A 19,548-nucleotide genomic window follows, 5' to 3' on the forward strand; every position below is an offset into this window, starting at 1 on the left:
TGGAGTGTAGCCATGTATGGAAGTGAAACATGGACGATAAATAGTTTGGACAAGAAGAGAATAGAAGCTTTCGAAATGTGGTGCTACAGAAGACTGCTGAAGATTAGATGGGTAGATCACATAACTAATGAGGAGGTATTGAATAGAGTTGGAGAGAAAAGAAAATTGTGGCACAACTTTACTAGAAGAATGGATCGGTTGGTAGGGCATATTCTGAGGCATCAAGAGATCACCAATTTAGTATTGGAGGGCAGCGTGGAGGGTAAAAATCGCCGAGGGAGACCAAGAGATGAATACACTAAACAGATTCACAAGGATGTAGGTTGCAGTAGGTACTGGGAGATGAAGAACCTTGCACGGGATAGAGTAGCATGGAGACCTGCATCAAACCAGTCTCTAGACTGAAGACCACAACAACAAGAAGTCACCTGATCCGTATGAAATCCCAACTCTGTTTTTACAAAGAGTACTCTACGGCACTGGCTGGCCGTTTACTTAGCTTACATTTAACGCGTATCTCTCGCCCATCACAAAGTCCCAAGCGACTGGTAGAAAGCGCAGGTCGCTACTGTATATAAGAAGGGTAAAAGAATGGACCTGCAAAATTACAGACCAATATCCCTAACTTCTTTTTGTTGCAGAATCTTTGAACAAATTCTCGGTTAAAAAAAAAAAAAGCACTCAGTCTTCAGGCCACGAGTGGCTTACCGGGACCATCCGACCTCCGTGTCATCCTCAGTGGAGGATGCGGATAGGAGGGCGTCGTGGCAGCACACCGCTCTCCCGGTCGTTATGTTGGTATTCTTGACCGAAGCCGATACTATTCGGTCGAGTAGCTCCTCAATTACGAGGCTGGGTGCACCCCGAAAAATGGCAACCGCGCATGGCGGCCTGGAGGGTCACCCATCCAAGTGCCGACCACGCACGACAGCGCTTAACTTCGGTGATCACACGGGAACCGGTGTATCCACTGCGGCAAGGCCGTTAATCTTTGAACAAATTCTCAGGTAGAGTATATAAATTTTCTTGAGACTGAGAAGTTATCTCCACGAATCAGCATGCGCTTAGAAAGCATCGCTCGTACGAAACTGTTTGCCCTTTTCTCACATGCTATACTGCAAACTATGGATGAAGGGCAACGGGCAGATTCAATATTCCTAGATTTCTGGAAATCATTTGACACGGTGCCCACTGGAGGCTGTTAACGAAGGTACGAGGATACGGAATAAGTTCACTGGTATGTGAATGGTTCGAATACTTCTAAAATAATAGAACCCAGTATGTTGCCCTCGACGGCGAGTGTTCATCAGAGACAAAAGTATCGACAAGAGTGCCCCAAGGAAGTGTGGTAGGACCGCTGTTGTTCTCTACACACACAAATTATTTGGGGGACGGGATGGGCAGCCTGATGCTGTGGTGTACAGTGAGGTGTCGAAGTTGGGTGACTGTAGGAAGATGCGAGATGATGTACACAAAATTTATAGTTGGTGTGATGAGTGGCAGCTAGCTCTAAATGTAAGTTAATGCGGATGAGTAGGAAAAACAAACCTGTAATGTTCGGATACAGCATTAGTAGTGTACTACTCGACAGTTACGTCGTTTAAATGTCTGGGCGTAACGATGCAAAGCGACGTGGAATGGAACGAGCATGTGAGGACTGCGATAGGAATGGCGAATGGTCGATTTCGGTTTATAGGGAGAATTTAGGTATGTATGTTTCGTCTGTAAAGGAGACCGCATATAGGATGCTGCTCCGACCTATTCTTGAATACTGCCCGAGTGTCTGGGATCCGTAGCAGGTCGAATTGAAAGAAGACATCGAAGTAATTAAGAGGCGGGCTGCTAGATTTGTTGAATGCTATTGAGAAAATTAAGAAAACCGGAATTTGAAGCTGACTGCCGAATGATTCGACTGCCGCCAACACACATGCGTAAGAAGCACGAAGACAAGGTAGGAGAAATTAGGGCTCATACGTAGGTATGTATACAGATAGTCGTTTCTTCTCGCACTATTTGCGAGTGGAACAGGAAAGGAAATAACTAGTAATGGTACAGGGTACCCTCCGCCATGCACCGTACGACAGCTTGTGAAGTATCCATGTGTGTGCAGATGTAATTTTCTGATAATGGTCAGTCCGTGTAAACATGCTGCCTGAATTCCTCTAGACTGTGTGGGTTCAAATTGAAGGGTAGCAAGGAATGATAGAATGAGCCTTACGAAACTAAAAAATACTTTATTATGAAAAGAAACAATAACCTAAATTAGTACATATTCTAGCACGATTCTGGAATTAAAGGTTTTATTCAGCTGATCTCAAGCATACTCAGACGGGCAGATACCGTAGGCCACTCGTTGCCCTCGAGCATTATCGCCTTGAAAGACGAACCTATCGCCGTAATGCTGGATAGTAAGCTTGGAGGATCCTGTCCCTTTAGACAAATCCTGCACTCGTCGGTGAAGAGAACCCGACGCCATTGATATAGTTTCCATTCCAGGTGTTCCCCTGTCCACCTTCGTCGCTCACCACTGTTGTTCGTAACACACAGCATGAGTCCAAATTTATCATATGGAAATAACAAAAAGAGAGTCAGCATTGGTCGTTGAAATAAAAATCTTTATTTCTGTTACAAAACGATTTCAATCACTGCATGACCATCATCAGTGCTGTAGATAAAACAGTAATAAAAGAGTCAGAGTGCACTATAACATACCACATCTACCCAACTGCACAAGTAAGAACGTACAGAAGAGACCGTTTGCATCAACATTCGTAGTATTAAAGCCCTGTGGACTCATAAATAGAAGTAGTAAAATTGGAATATGTGCACATATGAATGAAATGCAGTTGTCAGACAAATACAAATGGGCTAACTGCTTGCAGGGACCTACGCAGCTATGCTCATTGCCAACGCCAGAAGTAACAGTGCCCTCTTTAATGATTATTACTACAAAATCTTTGATTAATGAAAAAGAAGATATAAAGAAATATAGTCTCTAATCCATCCGCACCTCAAGAGCCCTAAAGTCCGTAGGATTACATCGTAAAATCATAAAACTGATAGTGCTCACGCGTTCTGGCATGTGTTTCAAGAATCATGTCCCAAAGTACGTGATGTAACATGAACCAAACTAGAACACAGTATTGCAACCATTATATTAGCGTAAAATTTAAACAAGCACTGTCAGTTTTACGATTTTACGATGTAATTTTACATTTAAGGCTCTTGGTACTTGCATGGATTAGGTACGATACTTCTTTCTATCTTCTTTTTTCATTAATAAAATATTTTCTAATAATGAACATTAAAGAGGGCGCTGTTGTGTCCGGTGTTGGCAATGAGCATGGCTGCGTAGGTCGCTGTAAGCAGATAGCCCAGTTGCATTTGTCTGACAAGTGCAGATATTGTAATTTCACTGCCTGTATTTATGAGTCCACATGGCTTTAGTACTAGCAAAGTTGATCCAAACGATCTCTTCTGTATGTTCTTACTTGTATAGTTCAAATGGTTCTGATCACTATGGGACTTAATTTGTGAGGTCATCAGTCCCCTAGAACTTAGAACTACTTAAACCTAACTAACCTAAGGACATCATACACATCCATGCCCGAGGCAGGATTCGAACCTGCGACCGAAGCGGTAGCGCGGTTCCAGACTATAGCGCCTAGAACCGCTCGGCCACCCCGGCCAGCACTTGTATAGTTGGGCAGATGTATGTTATGGTACACTCTGATTATTTTATTCTTATTTTATATACAGCACTGAAGAGGGTCACACAGTGATTGAAATTGATTTGCAACAGACGTAAAGATTTCAACTTCAGCGACCAACGCTGACTCTCCTAAAACTGGTGTGGTGTTCGTGGTGCACTCTACTCCTGATGCAGTCCATATTCGTAAGTTACATACTGTCTTAATTGACAAAACCCTCGTAGTTGCGTCCAAAAGGGGAGCATGCAGTTTTGTTGCTTTTTTTTCTCGGAATACCTACGATCCACAATTTCTGCTTTCGGCCTTCAGCTGGTGATGTTGACCGCGGATGAGTTCTACGAGGCACATCTTGTCTCTCAGCCTTGTCTCTTACAATAGCCGCTGAACGGTGGAGTGATGTCATTGTGGTGTACGCCAATTCCGCGACCTACTTCCCCTGCTGACATCTCGAGTGACAATGCGCGCACCTTTTAAGTCTGAAATGACCCTTCGAGGCATGTTGGCAGACTGCACAGCGTACACAAGCCGCGTTGTCTCGTTCACGAGTGGAGGAAAAGTGCATTCTACTCAAATGCTCAGGTGCACCTATCATGGTAAAAAAAAAAAAAAATTCTTCAGAGGTGATTAAGAAAGAGGGAGGAAGTGGAAACTTTTCTATAAAATCCACTTTGGTCGATGAGTAGCAATTTACTTCCAACCGTTTGTAATTGCCCATACTTTTAAGTTAATTAAATCGCCGTGACCCTTGCGAGTCGAATCAGGGAGAAACGTACAGGGTGACAATTACTGAACTATATGAAATAAAACCGTCATAACTTCTGAACTGTTTGCCTTAGAACGTTCAAACTGCACGGTTGGCCGCGGGGCACGATGGGAATTAGTATGCGCATGCGCAAGGCTTGGCTTAGCGACGATGCCCACTTTCGTTTGCATGGCTTCGTCAATAAGCAAAATTGGCGCATTTGGGGGACTGAGATTTCCACATTTCACGATCGAGTAGTCTCTTCACCCTCAACAGGGGACTGTGTGGTTTGCAATGTCCAGTCACGGAATAATCGGTGCGATATTCCTCGATGGCACGGTGTCTACCGAACGGTATGTGAAAGTTTTGGAAGATGATTTTATCACCATCGCGTGGACGTAACAGGGACGGTTGCAACGGCATCCTTTTGGCACTCACTGTGCATTGTGGAGTGGGGCTTTGAACAGTGTCACCGCGTCCGAACTGTGCAACGACTGCTTCATATTAGCTGCCATCTTGTGGATTATAATCAAAGAATTAAAGACTTTTGCTGTCAAACTGAAACTTTGGTCACACTGATCCCTTTTCCGGGCGGTGATATCGATAGCACTACTTGTTCAGTACACTGTAGTTACACATATGAAATTCGACCATAAAACTTTACTGAATCTAGGCTAATTAGTATATCAAAAATTAAATTATATGACTGCCTTCATTTAGTTACTACTGATTAAATGATGCGATTGTTTAAGGGAAGCTCTGGATATCTGAGGTGCTACAAGGTCTCAGTTACTTCCTAGTTTTCGAATAAATACTGGAAAGTGAATGTGTCCGATTCACAATGAGATAAAAAGTAGCAGGTAATTTATAGCCTTGAGATTGAATTATTCGATATGCTTGTAGTCAATTCTGTGCTTTAAAAAGATCTTGTGCGAAACTGATTATAATTATACAAATGACGCTCTGTGAGTGAAACTTTTAATGTGAACACACGTTTTCTGTTAACTGGATGAAAAAGTATGTTACTGAGCACAGTGAGTAACGTACTTGCTAAGTGTGGTGTAAGGACCAGGTTTAAACCTCTGTCAAAATGGTTCAAATGGCTCTGAGCACTATGGGACTTAACTTCTGAGGTCATCAGTCCCCTAGAACTTAGAACTACTTAAACCTAACTAACCTAAAGACATCACAAACATCCATGCCCGAGGCAGGATTCGAACCTGCGACCGTGGCGGTCGCGCGGTACCAGACTGAAGCGCCTAGAACCGCTCGGCCACTCCGGCCGGCTTAAACCTCTGTCCAACCATTTTACTGCTTAAATCACATCTGGTGAATGTTATGATCGGGGCCTCCATAGTACGCAAGGTTGCAGCCGCTTTCTCAAGACCTTGTAAAAACTAGTCCTTCGTTTGAATTGATCCAGTTGTCGCCTATATGTTCATCACTAACAGTGGAGATGTGCTTGTAAAGAAAAAAGGGCAGTTACAAAGCAGCCAAAGAGAGAAGGAACGGAAGAAGATGATATTTTTATGCTATGTTAGACTTTTAAGCGGACTGATATAACACACTTTCACATCAGATTACAATCAGTCGTATTGCATGGACCCCGCGGAGTGGGGTTGATAAGAAGAGAGTCAATAAATTATATTTTATTTAAAGGCCACCGCACACGATCAAACTTATTTGCCTAATTCGTTCTTGTCTACCCACGGTTTTGTCAAACAAGCCCATACACGAGCCAACAAGTTTGTCAGTTTAACATTACTTTTCAAGCAGACGCTGTTGTTCATGCTATTTGCCAATAGTGGGAATGGCTACACGTAGAGGTAAAGCATTTCTAGCAACGACTGCCATTGTGTTTAAAGAAAAAATGACGCTGTTTTAGGGAATGGTTGAAAATGAGAGAGAAATATACACATGAAAAGCTGTCAAAGGAAAATGACTGCATCAGCTTAACTGACAAAGTTTTAATAAATTGTCTAGAGTTGGCTCGGTCTCACATCGAAAAACAGACAGAAGTACGCAAAAAATTATTCCCTACTACTTGACCCTCTAATGACGTCGCTGGTCATCGGGGTTTAGTTGGAGCGGGACTCATCGCTGAAGACAATTCTACTCCAGTAAATGAAACTCTGTCTGGAGACGCCACGGACGGCGGTGGGATACCAACGTGACTGTCGCCCGCCATACGGTAGCAGGACCTCTTTGGTTGCCATCCGCGGCACCAGTACGTCCACGATATTCTATGCCCAGTTCTGTTGCCCTTCAGGGTGAGCCACCCTGGGCTTGATTTTAGCAAGTTACTGCCCGCCCGCACACGGCGAGAGTTTCTGCTGCTTTTCTGCTTACGAAACCCTTCCTCGGCCAACAAGGTCGCCGGATCTCTCCCCGACTGAGAACGTTTGAAGCATTATGGGCAGGGCCCTCCTACCAGCTCGGGACTCGGACGCACCACGAGGACATCCAACAACTCTATTAATCAATGCTTGCATGAGGGCGAAATGGATCAACGCGTCACTGACTTGTTCAACTTGCCAAGTTCTCTCTCTTGAGTAAAGAATCAAAATTTTCTGAAATGGTAATCATTTGTTTCTCTGTACGGGTACATCACATTCATCGATTTCCATCCCATTAGGATAATTCCTTCATGGTGCGTCCCCCCCCCCCCCTGCCCTAGAATGTACACGGCTGGGAAAGACGCGAGACGCGACACCTCTACCATTGTGATAATTTCCAGTGCTACTTTGTTTTAATGGTCGATCGTAGTTTCCATAGTTCTGGTCACTAACGATACAGTGAGCTAAATTGTAATAAAACGCTTTTTCACTAAACATATGCGCCGAAATATCAACACAACGTCCAGCACGTTGTCAGATTTTCCGTAAACCAAAACTCCTCCCAAGAGGGAACGGCAAGGTGATGGACGAAAATACTAAAATATTGCTCAAATTCAGGACTTTTTTCCTCCGTTATGAACTGTAGTAGAGACATGGGTTTGCTACAATGAATAAAGCATACGCTGAAGATTTTATTGGTACAGTCGTGGACAAAACGAGCGAGACCCCTCGCCTTTTCGTTATGCTGATCCGCACAGCTTTAAAGTCTGCTACACAGCATAACAGGCAAGGCGACGAAGTGCTACCAACATACTATGCACAGGCGTGAAATTGACAAACTAACCGAACTTTGTCAGACATGTTTTCAATCATGTGTAAGACTATATTAATGCTGATTAGTGTGTTAAACACAACACGTAAATATAAGATATAAATGAATGAAGAAACGCTAATTAGTATGAACTGTACTAATATAAATGAATTTCAGCTTATCGAGGTAAAACAACTGTTCTAGTAAGACAAAGTACCCCACATCGTTACGAATTAGCAAAATATTATGCGCATTCGGCCGCGAAACGGTTTGTGTCAACTTTCAGACCAGTCATAGTGGTTTACCGTTGCTGACCTACCACGAAAGTGTGCAAATTTAGCAATGCGTGAAGATTCGTAACGAAATTCAGTTAAAAATCATTCAGTGCCACACGTAAGTCAATTCAATTATTGACAGAAGCGGAAAAAGGAAGGCAGTAACAAGTATGAAATTCTACAAGAGTTTCATATTGACATCCACGGGGCGCCAGTGCAGAATAAATGTAGCAATAAAACGTATTGGGGGCGCGAGAATTTCTTAAAATTGCTTTACTGATAGTCTACCTGCCTCCATCGAGATTAGAACCGAAAACAAACTAGACCTCCCTTGCAGTAGCAAACACCTTTCACTACGCTAGTAGACAACCCAGGCAAACAGCCCTCTATTATTACCCCAGATATGAATCAGCCAGCAATTTCGCAATGAAAATGGCAAAATGATCTGCAGTTTCTGTTGCATAGAGCTTTCTGGACTCTAAAACATGAATTTTCTACCTTTATGTCACCGCTTATGTGACAATCATTCGGGGTGTTCAACGAAATAACAAAATACTATTATCAGCGAGTAACGGCAACGGGTTCTACACAACGCTGGTGACTACTTTGAAGGAGGTGGATAAATAGTTGCCACTATTTAAGATCCAACCCTCGTATAGTCTTACATATGACTGAAAACAGTCTGACAAAGTTTGTATAGTTCGTCAATTTCACGGCTGTGCATAGTATGTTGGTAGCACTTCGTAGCCTTGCCTGTTATACTGTGTAGCAGACTTTAAAGCTGTGCGGATCAGCATAACGAATAGGCGCGGGGTCTCGCTCGTTTTGTCCACGACTGTACATCGACGGTTGTCACTGTAACTCCAGTTGCGGTTATCTGAAACATGAAATTAACATACAGCCCTGATCCTTACAGATGTAATTTTAGTTCATCGTACGGATTTGAAAAAAATCTAACGAAATTACAGATATTTGAAAATAATGGCCATTTTTGGCCGAAAAAAAACCGAAATATCAACGTAAAAAAAAATTGGCTACGATGAGCTGACGAGAATTCAGTTTGCTTTAAGGGAGACCATAAATCATTAAAATCGCATGAAAATTGCAGTGTGGGCGACGACAACCATGCCTGAAAACATGGTTTCGTGGAAAACGCGTTTAAAGTTTGACAAGCAATTATCATATTAAAAAATGGGATAAAGCTTGAAACTTAGGGGAGATCTTCGATTCCTGGTCTACTGCACGAGTAGACTACTAACTACTACTAACTATCGCTCCGACCAGAGGATGACCGCTTTCTCCTACTTTGACCTGACAAGCCCTCATTTTCGTCCTCAAAGCCCTTTTCGTCGCTTACCGCATCGCCGCTGGCGTCTCTGCCGTCACACAATCGGCGCATTTCATCGGCGATTTTGATTTAAAGGGCATTTGCCACGTGCGTTAATGCAGTATGGCCTACATTGAATAGACATACGTCAAAATTTGAAGCGATGTTGACAATTTCGCTTCGGCTGAACTTTATTATTGGAGCGCATCGCCAAATGAGGCTATTGAAACTTTCGTTCACATTCTGAGTAAAACCGCCCAAACAACGCTTCAGCAAATGAGGTTTACTCAAATCGGTATGAATACGGGTGATACCATCGATAACGACTTGTGTCAATGGCGTTTTGTGTTGTGCACCCTCGGCTTTAAACGCTCACAGAGTCGTTACTTTTTGGAGTTCGAGCATAATATTTTGGGGAATAATTCTTCAATGTGTAGACATTCGAATTCCGTAATTAAAAAATGTCGAGTTTTTTCGACCGTCACCCTGCTGTTCCTCCTCAAACAAGGCCCATGTTTCACAAACACTTGAAACAACACCATACATGGTCAAATATTTAACACACGCAGTAAAGTTTGACAACTTGTTTGATGTTGACAGCTTCTTTAAGTGCAATAGAGCTGATCTATATGGCCTTCGTCGCAGCCTGAATTTGCCAATGCCTTTCTTCTACTTTCTGAATTTCAATTTCTGTGTTCGAATCCTGGTCCGGCACATAGCACTACTTTGTCAGTACATGTTGTTTAGTAAATTTAGAGTTATGTGGCTATGTTCTAGAGGTGGTGATGGTGTCCCCTGGTGAAGTGGCCTGTACGTAAAACCCAAAAAGCTTCAGAAAAATGTGATCCCACCAGTTTAGGGCGTAAGAGACCTGACAATAGCACTGAGAGAAAAATGGGGCTACCAACGTATGGAAATTACGAACGGACTCGTGCAGTAAAACTTCTTGGCAGATTGAATGTCAGACCAAGGCTCGCACTTCTGAAATTTGGAAGGTAGGAGATGAGGTACTGGCGAATGTAAAGCTGCGAGGACGGATCGTGAGTCGTGCTTGGGTAGCTCAATCTGTACAGAACTTCCTCGCGAATAGGCAACGGTTCCGAGTCCGAGTCTCGGTCCATCACACAGTTTTAATATGCCAGGAATTTTCATATCAGCATACACTCCGCTACAGAGTGAAAAATTCATTCGTGGAGCATTTCCCCGAGCAAGGAATAAAATAATTCTTCCGATAGCATGAAGCTACTCTGAGTGTAGTTTTTTTTTTTCTGTTGTTGTATGCTCCTCCATGTTAAGGAATTACAGCCGTTTCATATAAATGAAGACTGTGTATTATCTATATCTACGTGATTACAATGTCCGCCTCCTTAACTGGGTGGTAATGTGCTTGCCTCCCATGCAAGCGGGCCCGGGTTCGATTGCCGGCCGGGTTGGAGGTTTTCTCTGCTCGTGGACTGGGTGTTGTGTTGTCTTCATAATCATTTCATCCTCATTACAGGCGCGCGAGTCGCCCAATGTGGCGTCGAATGAAATAAGACTTGCACTTGGCGGCTGACCTCCCCCGAACAGGAGCCTCCCGGCCGACGATGCCGTACGTTCATTTCCATTTTTTACTCTACGATTCACAGTTAAGTGCCTGGAAGAAGGTTCATCGAAGCACCTTCAAGCTATTTCTCTACCGTTCCAGTCTCGAACAGCGTGCGCGAAAAACAGAAACTCATATTTTTTCCTGCGAACTCCGATTTGCCTAACTTCATGATGATATTCATTTCTCCCTATATAGGAAGGCGCAAAAAAAATATATATATTTTCGAACTCGGAGTGGAAAGCCGATCAAAATTTCGTGAGAAGATCATGCCACGACGAAAATCGCCCTTGTTTTAACGATTGCTATCCCAATTCGCGTATCCCATCCGCAGTACTCCCTCCCCTGTTTTGCACTAACACAAAACGAGCTGCTCTTCTTTGAACTTTCTCAATGTACTCCGTCAATCGTAACTGATGCGGATCCCACACCGCGCACCAGTAATCTAGAAGAGGACGGACAAGCGTAGTGTGGGCAGTCTCTTTACTAGACCAGTTGCATTTCGTAAGTGTTCTGCGAATAAATCGCAGTCTAGGATTGGCTTTACTCACAACGTTATCTGTGTGACCGTTCCAATTTAACTTATTCGTAACTGTAATTCCTAAGTATTTAACTGAATTCACAGCCTTTAGATTTTTGTGATTTATTGTGTAACCTAAATTTAGCGAATTCCTTTTGCGACTAACGAGAATAACTTTTCACTTTTCATTATTTAGAGTGAATTGTCACTTTTCGCGCCATACAGATATCGTGTCTAAATCATTTTGGGATTAGTTTTGATCATCATCATCTTTACAAGACGGTAAATGACTGCATCATCTACAATCAATCTAAGAGGGCTGTTCAGATTGTCATCTAAATCGTTTGTGTAGATCGGAAACAGCAGACAGGCTATAACATTTCCCTGGGGATCGCCAGATATTACTTCTATTTTACTCGATGACTTTCCGTCAGTTACTACGCACTTTGACCTTTCTGACAGGAAATCACGACTCCAGTCACACAACTAAGACGATACTCCATAGGTACGCAATTTGATTGGAAGTCGCTTACCAGGAACGGCGCCAAAAGCCTTTTGTAAGTATAAAAATATGGAATCAACTTGACATCTCCTGGCGATACCACTTGTTACGTTGTGAGAATAGAGAGCTATTTGTGTTTCACAAGAACGATATTTCCCGAATCCGTGTTCGCTAACTATCAAAAAATCGTTTTCTTCGGGGTTAAAAAATCCTACTGCAGATCGACGTTAGTGATATGGGTGACGTTAGTGATATGAGTCCGTAACGTAGCGAATTACTCCTATTTCCCCGGCCGGGGTGGCCGAGCGGTTCTAGGCGCTACAGTCTGGAACCACGCGACCGCTACGGTCGCAGGTTCGAATCCTGCCTCAGGCATGGATGTGTGTGATGTCCTTAGCTTACTTAGGTTTAATTATTTCTAAGTTCTAGGGGACTGATGACCTTAGAAGTTAAGTCCCATAGTGCTCAGAACCATTTGAACCATTACTCTTATTTCCTTTCTTGGGTATTGGTGTGACCTGTGCAACTTTCCAGTCTTTAGGTACGAATGTTTCGACGAGCGAGCGATTGTAAATGATAGCTAAGTATGGAGCTATTTTATCAGCATACTCTGAAAGGAACCTAACGAGTATACGATCTAGACGGTCCCTTCCCCAAATCAATCAATCAATCAACCAACCAACAATCTGGAGCGAGTGATTTACGCTGCTTCGCTGTACTGAGGATATCTACGTCTAAGTTATTCATGTTGGCAGTTGTTCTTGATTGGAATTTCGGAATACTTACTTCGTCTTCTGTGGTGAAGAAATTTCGGGAAACTGTGTTTAGTAACTCCGCTTTAGGGCACTGTCATCAGCAACATAACAATTGTTATCGTTCAGTGAAGGTATTCATTGCGTGATTCCGCTGCTCTACTTCACGTACGACCAGAATCTCTTTGGGATTTCCGTCAGATTTCGAGACAGAGTTTCGTTGTGGAAATTGTTAAAAGCGTCTCTCATTGTTGATAGCTTTAAATTTCGAGCCTCTGTAAAACTTCGCCAATCTTGAGCACTTTCCATTCTTTTAAATTTGGTCACGCGGGTGGCCGCGTTGTTTGAGACGCCATGTCACGGATTGCGCGGTCCCCCCTGTCAGAGGTTCGAGTTAGTTTAAGTAGTGTGTAAGTCTAGGGATTGACGACCTCAGCAGTTTGGTCCTTTAGGAATTCACACACATTTGAACGTTTAAATGTGGTGTCCAAAATTTACTACTTCTTCAGAGCGTTCTGATCTGTTTAACGTCCCATGGGGAATCAGTACCGCCTCTCATTAATTCATTTGCTATATATCTCTCTGTTTCTTTTAATTAACACCACATATGGTCTACGCGTACATAGACTGGAAGCAGTGGAAAAGGAAGGAAGATTCAGTTTAACATCCCGTCAATAGCTAGCTCATTAGAGACGAAGCACAAGCTCGGATTGTGTCAAGGATGGGGAAAAAATCGACCGTGCCCTTTCAAAGGAACCAGTCCAGCATTTGCCAGGAGCGATTTAGGGACCGCACAAAAACCTAAGTCAGGATGGCCGGACGTGGGTTTGAACCGCCGTCCTCCCGAAGTCCATTGTGCTAACCACAGCACCACCTCTCTCGGCGGGAAGGAGTGGAGGCTCTGTCTTCAAAAGGCGTCAAGTTAATTTTTATCTACTTTTTGAAATAGATATTTTTGCGTTTATTTTTGATGGGGTTGTATGTTACGGTATTCAGTCTTGCTACAAGGGCCTTGTGGTCACTAATACCCGTATCCGTCACGATGCTCCCTAATTGCTCAGGATTATTTGTTGCTAAGAAGTCAAGTATGTTTTCGAAGATATTTACATTTCTAGTGGCTCCTGAACTATTTGTTCAAAATAATTTTCTGAGAAAGGGTTCAGCACGATTTCGGTTCAAATGGCTCTGAGCACTATGGGACTTAACTTCTAAGGTCATCAGTCCCCTAGAACTTAGAACTACTTGAACCTAACTAACCTAAGGACTTTACACACATCCATGTCCGAGGCAGGATTCGAACCTGCGACCGTAGCGGTCGCGCGGTTCCAGATTGTAGCGCCTAGAACCGCTCGGCCACCTCGGCCGGCAGACAGTTATCCTGCTAAAGACGCCATCGCCGTTAGGGAAGACATAGAGCATAAGGGGTTACAGGTGGTCCCTAATAATGTTCACGTGGTCCACAGCTGTCACGGTGCCTTCGATTGCTACCGCAGGTCCCACAATAGCCCAGGTAAGCGTCCCCCATAACGTAATACTGCTCACCCCGGCCTGCGTCCGTTTGCCTGGATGGCAGCGTGCCTGGACACGACCATCGACCTGGTTTAACAATAAACGAGACTCATCCAACCAGGCGATACGATCGCATTGATCCGCGGTCTAATCTCGATGATACCGTGTCCACTGTAGGCCGGCCGGTGTGGCCGAGCGTTCTAGGCGCTTCAGTCTGGAACCGCGCGACCGCTACGGTCGCAGGTTCGAATCCTGCCTTGGGCATGGATGTGTGTGATGTCCTTAGGCTAGTTAGGTTTAAGTAGTTCTAAGTTATAGGGGACTGATGATCTCAGATATTGAGTCCCATAGTGCTAAGAGCCATTTGTCCACTGTAATCATAATTGAAGAAATTTTTGGTCGACATGGCAATACGTAGGGGTCCTCTGCTGCGGAACACCACATTCGACACTGTGTGCTGAAGGGGGTGCTCCGAAACACTTGTGCCCGCGCCAGCACTGTACTGTCACAGAGCGCCGCCTATCCTGCTTTAGTAAGCACGCAAGCCTCCGACCCCTATGTTCTGTGATGACGTACGGACGTCCAACTTCTTGTCGCTTACTCGTGGTGTCAGCATTCTTCAACCACTTTCCATAAATGCTCACGACAGTAGCAAGCGAACAGCAGACCTGCTTCGCCGTTTCCGAGATGCTCGCTCCCAAGCACTGGGCCACAACAATCTGGCTTTTGTCAAAGTTGCCGAAGTCGGCGGATTTCCGTATTTGCTCTACTTATCATCGCTAGAATGATTCCCCATTCGTATGTGCTCCGCTCATATATTTCTCTTACCGCGTCACGTGCCCCCAGAGCCACCGAGCAGCACACACACTTACTGTGAGAAGTGGTCATAATGTTTTTGGCTCATCTGTGTATATGAGTGGGGTTCCAATTTGAAATGAGACTCACGTTTTCTTTGAACCGTTCAGAAACTGTATCGTCTGAGTCGGGGTCGGTGAAAAGAACCAATTATGAATTTATTCCGGTTGTGAAGTATAACCTCTAGCCACACTAAATCACTGGAACTATCTAATTCAATTTCATTACAAGGTAAACTACTTTTGACAGCAAGAAACACACCACTACCAGCTCTGTTTAATCTATCCTTTCTGAACACGGTTAGGTCCTTTGCAAAAATTTCGGCTGAGTTTATCTCCGGCTTTAGTCAGCTTTCCACACATACAACTACTTGAGATTCAGTCCTTTGTATCAGCGCTTGAAGCTCTGGTTCTGCCCCATCACAGCTATGATAATTTACAACTACAGTACCGATTGTCGCTACGTCGTCCTGTGTTTGACCTGCAATCTTTTACACTCACGCCCTGTCTGAAGTTTCCTGAGACGCTCTAATGTAAAAAAGAAACACCACTCCAGTCCCTTCCAGACATCCCCCGCTACCCGTGAAGCTGTTTACTGTGTGTAGTGGACCCCTGACCTATTACGCGGAACCCGGAAACTTACAGCCCTAAGGCGCAAGTCGAGGAATCTGCAGCTTACACGGTTGAACGGCAGTCTAAGCCTTTGATTTAGACGCTCCACTCGGCTCTACACCAGAGGACTGGTTTTGTCGACTATGATACAGATGGCGAGTTCTGCCTTCACCGTGCAAGCAAGACTGGCAGTCTTTAACACTTTAGCTAGCTGCCTGAAACCAGAGAGAATCTCTTCTGATTCAAAGGGACACACATCTTCGGTACTGACATGAGCTACTACTTCCAATTAGCTGCTCCCTATGTTCTTCATGGCATCTGGAAGCACTCGTTCGCCGGCCGCGGTGGAAGAGCGGTTCTAGGGCGCTTCAGTCCGGAACAGCGCTGCTGCTATGGTCGCAGGTTCGAATCCTTCCACGGGCATGGATGTGTGTGTTGTCCTTAGGTTAGTTAGGTTTAAGTAGTTCTAAGTCTAGGGGACTGATGAGCTCAGATGTTAAGTCCCATAGTGCTTAGAGCCATTCAAACCATTTGTTCCACATATGGAATGATTTCTCCCAGTATCCACACAGGGTGCAAACTGGATTCCTTCCTCTTCTTGGCATCCATATCCCTAAGGAGCACCATTGCGCGCCTAAAATTGGAGCTCCCAACTACCAGTAATCCCATCCTCTGTGAACGCTAAGATCGTGCGGGCGAGTGACTGCATCTAACCCAGGATCTTTGTCAGCCACAGACAGTGCCCAAAACCTGTTCGTCAGACAAACAGGGGAGGCCCTCTGGTCAGCCCCCGAGAAAGTCTTTCGCTGCCTGCCACACCTCGGAAAGACATCGCACTCGAACACAAGTGATGGGTCAACCTCAGTGCGGGCAGTAGTCGGTGCAGCCACAGTAGTGGACCAATCAGGGGACGCGTGGGACGTACTGGACACGCCGCGGATCCTCATGTCTGACCCCCCACAGCGATGGCCATTGGCAACATCCTCAAGCTGCAACACTGAAGCCAACACCACCTGGAGCTGTGAGTGAACAGTCAGCAGCTCGCATCTGTACCCGGCAATCACAGTCCTGAATATATTAAATACGGCGAAAATATACTCTAAACGGGTAATGAAACGCAGATCTGCGCCTTATAAATGCACAAACACTTACGAAAATTTAGAAGTTAAAGCTAAGGAGCACAGAAGAAATTTAAAATAAGTGGCTTCTTATGGGAAGCTGTGTCAACTCACAAATGATGGTGGTGTACATCAGTGTGCTGCTGCAGTAACGAAAACTACCACTCAACTGATATTTGTAATATCTTTTGATGTAGTTCTCACGTCAACGAAAACTAGAACACTATAAGTCTTTGTTGCTCGTCAACTAACAAGCAGAGTATCTTCCTCTGCAACACTGACGGGACATAACAAAGCGAAGTTTTCAATGCTGCCCGGGGACAGCTGTTTCATGGCTCACTAGCGAGATGCGCACCAATGAAAGAATATTTCTATTTCATATTATAATCATGTGAGAGCAGCATGCAGCGCGTTGTAGCGAGATAAGTGCTTCACTCTCAACTCACAATATGCTTTATTTGCTGAAGTGTTAAATGCTTATGATTTTATGTATTTATGCTATTAAGCATGGACTTAATATCTTGGATCCGATAGTTAATGAAAATAAAAATAATGAGAAGTATTACGAAGAATAGTATCCAATTAAGCATGAGACGCTCGTTAGGTAAATGAAATTACATGAAATAATGAAACAGTCACCCGATGACCATTAGCAATGCACTCTGACTTATCATCAGCATAAGTTTTCGCCGATCCTGTGTCCCCTTACAGACGCACAATGTTTGGCCACACATTTTTCTACATGTGCGGTGGAATGTCATGGGGGTAAAAAAGAAGAAACCGTGACATAGAAAGCACAGTTTAACTCCATTGCAAACAATGGAAAGAATTTGGAGCATTGGAATGAAAATAACGGAAATTTAATTTGTATGTAGATGAAAATTGATACTCCTAAGATCCGTCTTAAATCTCCTTGGTTTTCCATGTGAGAATAGGGTACCAAAGCTTGATCTCACAACTTGACAAATCATGTTTCACATGTACTCAAGTCATTTATCGTTGCGTTAAAGCGACGCAATATGGAGACTGCTACACATTCGCAATGAGGTACCAACGTGGTTGTAGTATTTAATTCTTAGAAACACAGTGACAAGTTCCACACGGTAAAGACTACAGTTTCCACAGTCAGAAATTTTCTCCTGTACCAGATCTCCTGCTAACCAACTATAGCTTGTAAGAATTGGGATACTTCCTTTTTTCGGGCAAGGAATTGACGAGTCAACTATCAGATGTCTTTAAGTAGTTCATTTTCCAAAAAGTTCCAAATCAACGAAAATGAACTTACGTCACTAGTCTGAAGCGGGTGAGATGGTTTTAATAAAAATTTCACTTCATGATAGCAAATATTTATTTGGATGAAAGTGCTTAGCTTCTAATACTACCTGTTTCGATTCACCAAGTTCCTTTACGTTACATTAATCGGTTCAGAATTTCATTACAAATTGGTAGTTTCATTTGCACTTACCGCCATCTCACATGATATCGCATTTTCATGCGTCCCTCCCTCTCTCCCCTCCCCTGCTACATCACACACACTGTTCGGTCTGCCGATATGCAGTAACTGAGATTTTAGAAGGGAAAGCACAATTTTTTTTCTAATTCTTCTTTGCCCTGAGAGGGATAATATTCCTAATCTTTGTTCATAGCCGGCCGGTGTGGCCAAGCGGTTCTAGGCGCTTCATTCTGGAACCGTGCAACCGCTACGGTCGCAGGTTCGAATACTGCGTCGGGCATGGATGTGTGTGATGTCCTTAGGTTAGTTAGGTTTAAGTAGTTCTGAGTTCTAGGGGACTGATGACCTCAGATGTTAAGTCCCATAGAGCGCAGAGCCATTTGAACCATTTGTCCATATACTAGAGAGGAAAGATTTTTTACGAACTCTGAATTTACAGTGTTCTGGAGGAAAACGGCCCCGGGCCAGTCATGACACGAAACTGAGAAACAGCGCAGCTATGGCTTTCTGGCAATGGATCTTCGCATTTTGAAGCGGCGGTGCCTCGTGCACACACAACTTACAGAATAAAATTGCGCCAGCGGCCCTCTCCTGGATCAATATGGACTGCGCTCGCATACGTAATTCTTGCTGCGCTATCGCGTCGTCTTCTCGGGCGATAAAAGTTTCATGTCCTCAGGCTTATCTCTGTTCACGTTTACTACGCTCTGCACGAGCATGAAAGTTCTGGAGTTAATGCAGAAGGCCACACACACGAGCTGCTGTTAAGGAAATAAATATTTCTGTTATTTGTTGTTAATAATCTCACACGTAATGTGCGTTTTAGAAACTCGTGCTATAGTATGGCACAAAATACTAGAGACGAGTGAAGTGCGCTGTCGATCAAAGAGGGGTTCAGGTCTGAATGGGGCGCTCATTGGTTGAGTTATCGCCGTCTTTTCTAAAATATTGAGAGATTGATATGAGTCAGTCCGCAGCTCGTGGTCGTGCGGTAGCGTTCTCGCTTCCCACGCCCGGGTTCCCGGGTTCGATTCCCGGCGGGGTCAGGGATTTTCTCTGCCTCGTGATGACTGAGTGTTGTGTGATGTCCTTAGGTTAGTTAGGTTTAATTAGTTCTAAGTTCTAGGGGACTGATGACCATAGATGTTAAGTCCTATAGTGCTCAGAGCCATTTGAACCATTTGATGTGAGTCATGATCTGAAGTGCACGCATCGACATCATGACAACTATCATAAAATCTCACGTCCTCCGCCTCACACTTACATTAACCCACCCATAAGTACGAGAAGGCAGTCAATTTAAAATGAATGTCTTCGCTTAAAAAAGCTGTTAATGAAAAAGTAACAGAACAGGCTCTTAACCCTAGCAATACCAACGTATTTTCCATAACGCGCATTACCGGCGGGGAGGGGGGGGGGGGCAAGGAGGGAGGGGGGGTTAC

General features: G+C 44.1%; 2 protein-coding genes across 2 annotated transcripts in view; one reads left to right on the forward strand and one right to left on the reverse strand.

Moving 5' to 3' along the window:
* Positions 1 to 4,967, reverse strand: part of LOC126248357 (uncharacterized) — a 30,838-nt gene extending 25,871 nt beyond the window's left edge. Inside the window, exon 1 of the mRNA XM_049949274.1 lies at positions 4,891 to 4,967. Coding sequence (XP_049805231.1) covers positions 4,891 to 4,967 — 77 coding nt within the window. The remainder of the gene's footprint in view (positions 1 to 4,890) is intronic.
* Positions 1 to 19,548, forward strand: part of LOC126247980 (polyhomeotic-proximal chromatin protein) — a 268,986-nt gene that overhangs the window by 75,860 nt on the left and 173,578 nt on the right. The window lies entirely within an intron of this gene.

The sequence above is a fragment of the Schistocerca nitens genome, chromosome 3, assembly GCF_023898315.1.
Source record: "Schistocerca nitens isolate TAMUIC-IGC-003100 chromosome 3, iqSchNite1.1, whole genome shotgun sequence".
In the NCBI taxonomy this organism is placed as follows: Eukaryota; Metazoa; Arthropoda; class Insecta; order Orthoptera; family Acrididae; genus Schistocerca; species Schistocerca nitens.